This window comes from Nannospalax galili, unplaced genomic scaffold (assembly GCF_000622305.1).
Source record: "Nannospalax galili isolate Female #2095 unplaced genomic scaffold, S.galili_v1.0 scaffold936, whole genome shotgun sequence".
NCBI classification, from domain to species: domain Eukaryota; kingdom Metazoa; phylum Chordata; class Mammalia; order Rodentia; family Spalacidae; genus Nannospalax; species Nannospalax galili.
The window spans coordinates 630,039-642,135 of NW_008337142.1; the positions used below are offsets into that span (position 1 = coordinate 630,039).

General features: G+C 44.8%; 1 protein-coding gene across 1 annotated transcript in view; it reads right to left on the bottom strand.

Moving 5' to 3' along the window:
* The window catches only part of Dtx4 (deltex E3 ubiquitin ligase 4), a 34,191-nt gene extending 30,858 nt beyond the window's left edge, over positions 1–3,333 (bottom strand). The window contains exon 1 of the mRNA XM_008832157.3: positions 2,729–3,333. Coding sequence (XP_008830379.1) covers positions 2,729–2,939 — 211 coding nt within the window. The 5' untranslated portion in view covers positions 2,940–3,333. The remainder of the gene's footprint in view (positions 1–2,728) is intronic.
* Between the last annotated feature and the right edge of the window lie 8,764 nt (positions 3,334–12,097).

Below are 12,097 nucleotides of genomic sequence, written 5' to 3' on the forward strand. Positions count from 1 at the left end.
GGGGAGCCAGCATAGAATGCAAATCAGCTTAAATCTGCAGGAGTCTGTGGAAGGAGAAGGATGGGGCAAACAGAGGCAGCAGATGGGTGTCTGCAACCTCCCTGCCATCTCCTTGGAGACAGGCTAGATTCAGTCAAGAAAGGGCTTAGAGGGATGGAGAGACCAAGGACTCACTGGGTAGCCAGGCAGACAACTTCTAAAAGGAGAAGCGCCCGTGTCAAACGCCAAATAGAAAGATGAGCAAAGAAAGAGGAATTGCCTCTAGGCGGGGAACTTCCAGCTCTCTTTTGTTCACAGGGATTTTTCTGGTTCCCAGCTTTAAAGTGTGGCTTAGGGACAGTGGGTAATTTAATTAAACATTGCCAGGGCTTGGCTGGGGTTGCCTGGGAGCTGGTGGCTTAAAGTTCCTACCATGTCCTGGTCTCATCAATGGGCTATATTGAAAGGAACTGTGTACTTGTGTTGATGGAGGAGAGGAGGGGGTCAGAGCTTACATGCAGGAATTCTAATCTATTCTGACAAGCTGTCTGACAGACCCAGCCTTTCTAAGAATTCAGCCTCGTGCCTTCAGCACCCAGCGCAGAACTTGGTACAGAAGAGAGGTGCCAAGGAAGGTGACCCTGAAGGAGGAATGGCTGGATGAAACCAAAGCAGTGTTGACTGTGAAACCCACAAGGTAGTCATTAAGAGGATTCCAGCTGGAGGAGGCCATGCACACCTGTAATCCTAGCACTTCAGAGGCTGAGACTGGTGGTTGACCAGTTTAATGCCAATCTGGACTAAAAATCCTGACCCACAGACCACATCCTTAGACAGGGGTGTGGATATTGGAGGAGTATCTCAGTGGTAGAGCACTTGCCTAGACTACAAGGCATGTTCTCATCCTCAAACATAAACCTCAAGGAACTCCAGTTCTGACTCACATGCTATAACCACTAGGCAGAAGGTGGCCTGTCTCAGGGAAAAGAGACCAGCAATCAGACCCTGTGAAGGAGATTCAGCTATGTGTTCCCAGGTCCTACAACTTCACCTTTGTTTTTTTAAAATCCCCTAAGACACAATGACTTCTCCAAGTTCTATGACCATTTTAGGTACCCCAAAACATAGCTTAAACCTCTGACTTTCCAACAATGGAACAGGAATGTGCATGACCAGGTGGTTCTCCCTTCCCCCAGTCTCTCAGTTCCTCCCCCTGCTGTCTCCAAGGTTCAAGACCACTAGATGTTGAGACTTCTGGAATCTTGGCCCCAGAAGGCTTTGCTCAATTGGCCAGGGTCATACAATCCTCAGTAAAGAGGCTGTTGAGAGTTATGACTAAAGATGGGGACACCAGGGAGGAAAGACCTCTTTCCCATGACAGTCCTCATTAGCACACAGGATGTGAGGGCTTTCCTGGGAAGCTGAGATGATCTGTTCAACAGCTGTTCCCTGAACCACAGGCCCCTCCTCATCTTCTCTCTTCCCTCTCCACCACACCTGCTTCTGCAGGCTCCTTAGCTACACCCTTGGGAAGGGCCCCCAGTTGAAGAGCCTACACTTTCCAGACAGAAATCTGTCCCAGGTTATCAATTAAACTTGGATACCCTGGATCCAGTAAGGAGATACAGCTGTGTCCTTCTCCATCCTCCAGTGACCCCCAACCCCCACCCCAACCTGCACCCTGCAGCTCCCTTCCTGGTTCTGATCTGGAACAATGGCTGCTCAGCTGGGAGGTGGGAAGCGATCTTAGGAGGAACTTAGCTCTGCTGCAAAGACAAGAGTTTAGGGTTCTGGGAGGCACAGTGTCCCTAATATGCTACTTTCTGGAAGAGGCCAGGGGACAGTTTATTCTTAGGAATTTTGCCGCCGCCGCCTCCTCCTCCTCCTCCTCCTCCTCCTGGAACTTAGCTCTGCTGCAAAGACAAGAGTTTAGGACTCTGGGTAGCAGTGTCCCTCATGTGCTACCTTCTGGAAGAAGTTTGGGGACAGTTTCTCCTTAGGCATACTACGTCCCCTATCCTCCCCTCCTCCCTCGACAAAGACAGCAGCTTAGCTGCCAGGGATTCCGGGGCCCAGTCCCTCCCCTCCTCTCTCCATCTGCTCTGGCCTGTTGCTTCAGTGCTTGGAGTGCACAGGCAGAGGCATCTGTGAATGCCACAGCACCCAGGATGTTCCGTTCCCTGGAATGCCCAGGCTCCATTCTCTCTTCCCAGGGATGCTCAGGGGTCTTTCCCACACTTCACTTAGAGCCTGGGGGACCCCTCTTCCTCCCCAGGTTCTCACATGCAGTACTGGCAACAGGAAGGATTGGTCCCCTCCATGGAAGAAGCTAGGGGCAGTAAGGTTTGGGGAGGAGGAAAGAGGCCATATGTGGTAGACCATGGGCGTCTGAGGCAAAGCAGGGTCAGCCAAGGTGTGTGCAGCCAAGGGATCCAAGCAGTACCTTGTGGACGCGTGCACACTGCCTGGGGGCTGCAGAGCCTCAGAATTCCACACAAAAGGCCATGGAGGGTATAAAGGGGTCTCCTGCGGGCTAGGCTGAAGCTGGGTTTGCATAACTAGGGCAGTAATAATTACTTGGAAGGACGTTTATCTGGGGATGGCTGTGGGGTGCTCAGTGGGATAAAGGCAGCAAAGCGCCTGCTCCCAGCAGCTCCCGGTGACACCTGTAGGCGAGCTACCCACTGGGTGGGTCACAGTGGGCCCACGAGGCGGGATCCCGGGGCAGACCAGGGAGGTGCGCGCTCACCCGTGTCTTGGCGGAACTGGTTCATGGACTGCAGGTCGATGATGTAGGGCGCCAGCCGGCTGTCCACCTGGCCCAGCACCACGCTGCCCCCGGCGCGGGGCCCCGCGCGGACTACCGCCTCGATGTGGTGGCTCACGGCCGGGCTGTAGGGTCGCCAGCGGCCGTGCTCGTTCAGCCATTCCCACACCACGACGGCCGAGGCCAGGAGCATGGCGAGCCCGGGGCTGCGGTGCAGTGCTGCCCGCCTCCCGGGCCCGGCACGCCCGCCCTCCTCCGCTTCCTCCAGCGCCGCCGCCTCCGCCCTCCCCTGGCTCCTCTCAGGCGCTGCCAGAAGGACTCGCCCCTCCCAAGCTGGGCGCCAAGACCAAGTCTTGACCCGGGGCTGTCCGGGGTCCCTGGATGCCGAGGAGAGACCCGCAATGGCGTGGCCGGCCGGAACTTTGCAGCGTTGTTTCAAACCTGGAACTTTCTTTTTTTTAACGCGGCGACATCAGCGTCCGCAGCGGAGCTCCGAGGCTCGCGGTCTCGCCTCGCGCATGCCTGACACACTCACACCCGCTCATTCACGCACGCACACCCCCACGCCCTCCTGGATCTGGCTGGAATGACCTCGTCCTAGGCTGCATCCTTCCTCAGCTGTCTGTCAAGGATGCAGGCAGCGCCAAGCGCCAGGAGGGTCCGGGCCTCGCAGCGGCCGCGTCCCGGGCTCGCGCCGGGTGACCGCGCTGGTCGGCCCGCCTCCGCCCTCTCTACGCCCGACCGCGCAGGCCGCCGCTCCCCCTCCCCTGGCTGCGCTCAGGCGCTGCCAGAAGGACTCGCCCCTCCCAAGCTGGGCGCCAGGACCAATTCGCGCCCGCGGGGCTGTCCGGGGTCCCTGGATGCCGAGGAGGGACCTGCCATGGCGCGGCCGGCAGGAACTTTGCAGCTTTGTTTCAAAACCTGGAACTTTCTGTTTTTAATGCGGCGACATCAACGTCCGCAGCGGAGCTCCGAGGCTCGCGGTCTCGGCTCGCGCGTGCCTGACACACTCACACCCGCTCATTCACGCACGCACACCCCCACGCCCTCCTGGATCTGGCTGGAATGACCTCATCCTAGGCTGCATCCTTCCTCAGCTGTCTGTCAAGGATGCAGAAGCCACGCCCCCTGGCTACTTGCTCTGGTTCACTTGAGCTCCCCCGCCCCCTGCTGGTCCAAAGCTCCAGGTTGCTGGTTAGTGGGCACATGTCCTGCTCAGCCTACATCAGCTACTGAGCCAATCCAAAGGGATGCGCGGTTCCCAGTACTTTATGTGGAGCAGGTGTGGTTTTGCGGGCCCATTTCTATGTTACTATGATCTATTCTGGAGTAGTTCTCTGAATAAAGACACGAAAACAAACAGGAAGCTAGACTTGGTTATCTTCAGATCATCAGTAATACTTAACAAGGAAAAGAATGTTAAGTGGCCAAAGGGGATTGAGGTCGGGATTACATATTAATGGCGAGCTTGGTCTCTCACGTCAACACTCCCAACACTTGAGGTTGAGGCAGGAAGATGAGGAATTTCTGGCCACCCTGGGCTACATATCAAGACCACTTTTAAAAATTTGTTTATTTTTTATGTGTATAAGTGTTTTGCCTGCTTGTATATAAATGCACCTCGTGCTTGTAGTGCTAGAGGAGGCCAGAAGAGGGTGTCAGAACCCTGGAACTGGTTATTAGCTGCTTTCCGGGTGCTGGGAACTGAATCTGGTTCTCTGCAAGAGCAGCAAGAGCTTTTAACTTCTGAGCCATTTCTCTAGCCCAAATAGCACAAACTAATTCCATATTAATCTTGTCAGAATGCACACTTTGTTTTGCCGTGGCTGAAACCACAGGAACAATTCACTCATTCTGTCAAAGTCAAGACAGACTATGGAAAAAGAACACTGTAAGATCTTTTTTTTAAATGCTTTAGAAGACACACAGGAAATGGTGCCCATGCATGTGAAGTAGGAATTCCCAGGTGGAGCAGGCCTAAACCAGTGTTCTTTACGTTGGGTTGGATGCTTAAACAATGAATAGGAAGCAAAGATAGACTCCGACCTTCCCATGTTCACCCTGACTTTGTGTCTGGAGTTCTTGTGTCTGCCATGTTAACCACCACAGACTATTAAGCAAGGTTCAAATGCATGATGACACCAGAGAGGATCTATATACGGCCTGGTTAATTTGCTAGAAGAATGAATGTATAGATGGCTTCATATTAGTAATCAATTATAATAGTACTGTCAACCTGACAGGATCTAGATTTACCTGGGAGCCAAGCTTCCCAGCATATCTATGGTTATTTTGATTTAGTTAATTGAGGTATGAAGACCCACCCTAACTGTGGGCAACACTATTCTATAGGCTAGGGTTCTAGACTGAAAAAAAAGTGAGGTGCACACCAGCATTCAACACTCTCTCTTCCTGACTGTGGGCACAATGTTACCAGTTCCCTCAGTCAAGAACCTGCCACCATGACTTCCAGGCTATTATGAACTGTGAGCCAACGGTACGCCCTTCCTCCCTACTTTGAGGCATTTTCTACAGCAAACAAGACAAATAACTAACATCAATTCCAGTTACAAAGTACATCTTAATAAGCCATGTTAGCTTAGAGTTCATAAAAACATATTTAGAACTGATAGTTTATAAGTAAATAATAAGTATAAACATTTTAAAAATCTTTCAAAGCAATCCTAACCTCAGCTGGTCTGGGTCACAAACCCCAAAAAGCAAAAACTAAAAAACCTTTTCATTTTAGTATCCAAATTGTGTCACCCAAAGTGTGCCCTATGCCCATAAGTGACATTAAAAAAAAATCTTTAACCAAATGGCAGGCCTGATTTGTAATTTGGACATATGGTGGTTATAATAAAACCTCACTAATTGAGACTAAATGGAATGAAGCCAGTTTTGAGCTGTCCAAAGGTACAATTTTATGAAACTCTGGAAAATGACATCATTGTGTACACAAGTTTTAATAAAATCATTCTCTTCCTTTTCTATGGAGTGTTCATAGATAAAAGTCACTTTTTTCCCAATCACCCATTACTATAGAATAAACCACTCTGAAATTAGTGGCTGAAAACAGCAGCAAGCTTTTATTTTGCACCAAATCTGTGATTCCAGGAAGGCTTCTGAGGAAAGTGAGTCTGCAACACACAGCATTACTCCCTGATGCTGGGATCTGATAACTCAACTCGGGCTGTCTGCCCAAGGACCTCTACATGTTGACAACAACCTCACCATACAGAGACTGATTTCCAGCTAAGCATAACCCAAGATGGAAAGTCAGGCCGAAGCTGCAGGGCCCATTGTTTTAATTAAGAGGTTTACTTGAAAATTATCATAAAGCATATGCAGTAGTAAAAAATAAGACCAGGTGTCAGCACTTTCTTTCCCTTGTTATCCAATGGCAACATTATAAGACTGTACAAGACTATCACTGATACACAGTAAAAGAAGTTACAACTGAGCGCCCTTATTAGTACATCTTTGTGCAATACATTGTACAATACATATTTTTGCATACAATGTACATTATATCACCACAAAGATCCCTTCTGGTGTGCATTTTTTCCCTGTGCTGCAGTCTTCCAGCCACACCCACTTCCTTCCCGTGGTCATCTGTCCTGACTGGCAATCACCAACATGTTCTCACAATAGTTATGATTTTGTGACTTTTTAAAAAATAGTGTTATATATATGGAATCAAACATTTGGTCTTTGGAGGCTGGAATTTTACACTGAGAACAATTCTCTAAAAATTCATTCAAGTTAAGTGTGTCAACTATGCTCCTTTTTAGTGCCAAGTAATGTTCAATAGTATCAATACGACAGTTTGTTTTATTGTTTACCCATTGAAGAACATACGAAATGTTTCTAGTCTGGGCTATTATGAATTATAAAATTGCTATGAACATTCTCAAACAGATTTTTGTGTGAACATTAGGTTCCCATTTTTCTGTGATAAATATCCAGGATTTTAATTACAGGATAATAAGGTAAATGCAAATTTTTTTCTTTTTGAAAAAGCTATCAGTTTTATGGGGCTGGAGAGATGGCTCGGCAGCACTCTTGCTGAGGACCTGGGTTCAATTCCCAGCACTGACTATGCAGCTCATAACTGCCTATAACTCCAGTTCCTTGGAATCTGACACCCTCTTCTAGCCTCTAAGGGCACTGGCACACACACAGTGCATATGCACATACACAAGCACTTACGCGTACACATAAAAACAAATAATTCTTTTTGTTTGTTTGGTTTAGTTTGGTTTTTGACAGGGCCTTCATAGTCCCACCCCACCTAGAAGTCATTATGTGGACCACACTGTCCTTGATCTCCTGGTCCACAGAGATCCACCTGCCTCTGTCTCCTGAAGACTCGGATTAAAGGCATGTGTCACCACACACGATGATGTAAACATCTTTTTATTTATTTTTTTAAAAAGAAATTCTGCCACTTTTCCATTTTGTATTTTTACTTTGCAATATACCTGGCATCTGGTCTCTACATCCTCACTGTTTACAGTATAGTTTAATGTTCTCAGTATTCTTTATTTTAGTCTTTCCAATAGCCATGGAGTGATACTTCGATAATTCTTGTGCTTTTATTCTTTCTCTCTCTCTTTCTCTCTCTCTCTCTCTCTCTCTCTCTCTCTCTCTGCCTACACATGTGTGTTAATGATTGTGATGCTCAATATCTCTCTGTGTGGCTATTTGCCATCTGTATATTTTCTTTGATAAAATGGCTGCTCATGCCTTAGCCCCTTTATTTTCTGTGTTGTTGTTGTTGTTTATTTCTTACTTTGAAGTTTGAGACCTTTAAAAAATATTCTACACCAGCCGGACATGGTGGCGCACTCCTTTAATCCCAGCATTTGGGAGGCAGAGGCAGGTGGATCTCTGTGAGTTCAAGGCCAGCCTGGTCTACATAGTGAGTTCCAGGACAGGAGACCCTGTCTCAAAAAGACTAAAAAAAAAAAAAAATCTACACCAGTAAAGAAAACTGATTCTCCCTCTCCCAGCTTCCATAAAGGGCCGATAGAGCTCAGCTAAACTCCAAAGGATAGATCCACACCCAAGAACATTAAGAAAACACTGATTAAAATCGGAAGGCATTTAAGTCAAAGACAAATAATAAAGGACATGAAATCAAATGGGGGGGGTAGCAAGGTGGGGGTGGGAAGAGGGAAGGGAGTCTGGATGTTATCAAAATTCATTGTATGCAATTCTCCAATCAATAAAAATATTTTAAAGAAATATTCTATATTTAAAAAATAACCTTGGAGATATATCTTGGAAATATCTTCTACCAAACTTTAACTTACCTTATCATGTTCTTTCTGCCCTCTCACAAAGGAAAAGTACTTCTTAGATTTCCAACACTACGTTGAATAGCTTGGTGAGAATGCACATGCTTGCTTTGTTCTGAATCTTACAGAAGTAGCATCCAGCCTTCATCATTAAGAATTATACTAGCTTGGGGCTGGAGAAAAGGCTCAGTAGTTAAGAACACTGGCTGTTCTTGCAGAAGACCTGGGTTCGAGTCCCAGCACCCACATGGCAGCTAACAACTGTCTATAACTCCAGTTCCAGGGGATCCAACCACCTCTTCTGTCCTCCATGGGCATTGTACAACATGGGTGCATTTACATAATGCAGGCATTACACTCATACACAAAAAAATAAAAATAATAAATAAAATTTTAAAAAAAGAATTGTACTGGTTGTAGTTTTAGTAGAAGATATCTCCTAGACATCCTTTGCCAAATTGAGAAAAGTTTTCTCCAGTCCTACTTTCTGAGTTTTTTTAAAAAATGTGTTTACTATTATGAAAAGATATGAATTTAATGATGTACTAATGTGATTTTATTCTTTAGACCTAAGTGTGATTGATTTCAAATAATGAAGTTTGGTGTCGCTGGAATAAGCCCTACTTAGTCATAGTATATAATTAAAAATATTTCAAAATTTTGCTTAATTTTGGGATGTGCATTTAAGAGAGATCTTTTCCTGAAGTTTCTTTTTTTATATTGTCTTTGTAAGGCTTTTTCATATCCTGACAATATTAGCTTCATTATGTAAATTGGGAAGTGTTCCATGATCTTCTATTCCTTGGACGAGGTGGGTAGAATTGGTGTGAATTCTTCTCTTAAAATATATAGGCATGGATATTTCTTTTCAGAGGAGTTTTAAATATCAAATTGCCTTAGTGGTTACAGGGTTATACAAATCATCTATTTCACACTGAAAGAGTTGTGGTGGTTTGCATTTTTAAAGGAATTGATTCATGCCACACAAGTTGTGGAATGTGTGTTCACAGCACTTCATTGTTATACAGGTGATGTCTGTCTTGTGTCTGTCCTGATGTTCCATTTCATTCATGATACTGACACTGGACATTCATCTCTCTCTGTTTCTCTTAATCTATCTTTTTCATTATTATTATCATTTCTTTCTTTGCATATCCATTTTGCCATTCTCTTTTTTAGGCTTCTTGTGTGTGCATGTGTAAGTGTGAGGTGTTATATGTATTTGTTCCTATGGATACATTTATGTGTGGACATGAGAGTGTAAGATGCAGATTGCTTTTGAATGTCTTCCTCAATCACTCTTTATTTTTAGATACAGGGTTTCCCACTAGACCTAGAGATTGTCTATTTGGCTAAGGTCAATGAGCCTCTGGAATCCAACTGTGGAGCACCCCAGCTTCACTCCAGCGCTGGGGTTACAGAGGTATCATCATGCCTAACTTTATGTGGGTGTTGGAGATCCAAAGTCATGTCCTCCTGTTTGCTCAGCAGTGACGTTACTAAATCTACTTTTTCTTGTTTCTTAAGGTGGAAGCTGTGATATAGGTTTGAGACTTTAGTATTCAAATATAAGCATTTATGTCCTCAACACGCACACCCCCCCCAGCAGTGCTTTAGTTGTTTCCCACAAAGTTTTATGTTTCATATCGCTTTCATTCATCTCAATGCATTTGAAATTTCCTTTGAACTCCGTCTTTGGTGCATGCATTATTTAGATGTGTATTGCTTAGTTTCCCAGTGTTGGGGTGATTGTCCATGTTATTTCCTTGTTGCTAATTTCTAATTTGATTTCATTGTGGTCAGCAAATAATGTAATGCATTTCAACTTTTTAAAGTTTATTGAAGTGTGTTTTTACTGCTTGGGGCCACATTAAATGATTGCTTGGAAGGAAAACATATTCTATTGTAGGGTGGAGTGTTCATTGGATTGTGTTGGTTTATGACATTCTTTAATCCTTCTGTATCTATACCCAGGCTGATTTTCCTGTATAATTGCCTTACAAATTTCTGAGAAAGACATGCTGAATTCTTCTCAGTCATAACTGTGGGCTTTTCCTCTTCTTTGTTCTATCAGGCTTTGCTTTGCTTTCCTTGTCACCTTGCTGCTTTGTGCTTCCACATTTAGAATTGCTCTGTCTTCTAGGTGAGATGGTTTGTCATTATATAATACCCTTCTCTGTCCCCGATAATTTTCTTTCATTGGAAATCTAATTTATCTGACATTTACAAGGAAAAGTTGGGGCTACACATTATCAATTCTAACTCTGCAGTGTCTAGAGATTTAGGTAAACCATGTCTATATGACCAGCTCCCAATATAAACCCTGAAACCATTGTTTGTGTTAGCTTCCTTGGTAGGAAAAACTCCATGTGCTGTCACCCATTGTTCATGAGAGAAATAGCTCTAACCATACAGCTCTACTGGGATTAGACAACGGATGAACAAATCTGAAAAACTCTATGAGTTTTCTATGGGGAAAGCCGCCCAACTCTATGAACTCGATCAATGAACTACCAAATAAGTGGAGAGATAAGCGATATACAAGCATGGAAAGACTCAATGTTGTCAACTGCTGGTTCTTCTCAATTTGATCAAAAGATTTGGTAAAATCTCAGTGGAGATTCTACCAAGGTATTTTTGAAGAGATTTGCTGAAGTAAATGATGCTGCTTTAAGTAGCAAATTCCAGTTGTTCATTGTCAGTATATAAGAAAGTGCTTACATTTTTTTCATATCATCTGTTAATTCTACAACTGCTCTAATCACTGCTACAGGTTGGATGTAAGTATTCCCCAGAACTCACATATTGGCGCCTAAGACCTAATGTGACAATATATTTAAAAAAATTGTTATTTTTATTTTATGTGTATGAGTGTATTGCCTGCATGTAGCTAAGTGCACCCATGCCGTGCAATGCCTGCGAGGACAGAAGAGGCTGTAGGATCCCCTAAAACTAGAGTTACAGACAGTTGTTAGCTGCCATGTGGATGCTGAGATTCAAACCTTGGTCTTCTGCAAGAACAACCAGTGTTCTTAACCACTGAGCCATCTCTCCAGCCCCGTAATGTGACTATATTAAGAGGTAGAGCTTCCACAGATGACCCTGGTACTTCCCTAAGCATCTGGAGGGAACTAGTTGCTCTTTCTGTTCTTCCACAGCCTGACAGCCAAGGATGCAGAAAAGGCACCATTTTGGAAGCAGAGTGAGGTTTCACCAGAGATCAACTCTGTGAAATCAGTGCTTTCACCTTAGATGACTCAGTCTTCGCAGCTATACATGACAAACTTCTGCTATTTATAAATAATCCATCTTAAGATATTTTGCTATTGCAGCTGGAATGAGCTAAGACAATCATTTATTCATCCCAGGCTGCTATTTTTGTTCATGCCTTGAGGTTTTTCTATATACTCTATAACCAATTGTATCATCTGCAAAGATAGTTTTATTTCCTCCTTCCCAATACACAATATTTATTCCTTTTTTCTAATTTTGTTACTCTGGCTAGGACTTCTAGTGTGATGTTGAATAGGAGTACTGAGATAGATATCACCGCCTTGTGTCTGATCTTGGCAGGAAGGCATTTAGAGTTTTCCACTGTTATTTATGGCAGCTGTAGGGATTTTCTGGGGTTTTTTTTGTTTTGTTTTTTTTTTCTCAGCCTGGGAAATTTCTTCTATTCCTAGTTTGCTGAGAGCCCTTACCAACTGGTGTTGAACTTTGTTGAATGCTTTCTCTGTATCCATCAATACAATTCTTCGTCTTTGTGTCAGTCGAACCCCTCTTGCTGCTGTCAGCTTAGAACTCCCGCCTTCCTTGGTGTCTGACCCAAGTCTTCCTTTCTTGACTGCCTGAGGCCCTGTCTGCCTTGCTTTTCTCAGGCTAGAGCTGATGTGGTTGTCAATTCAATACCATATCTGGGCAAGGGAACACCAAAGTAGGCTCAAGCACATCCACTCACTGGCAATCCCATCCCTCCCTTCATTACTGTGTCTCAGCAGCCCTGCCACTTCCTTATGAACTGAGTTGATTGCGTACTGGTCCCTTAGAT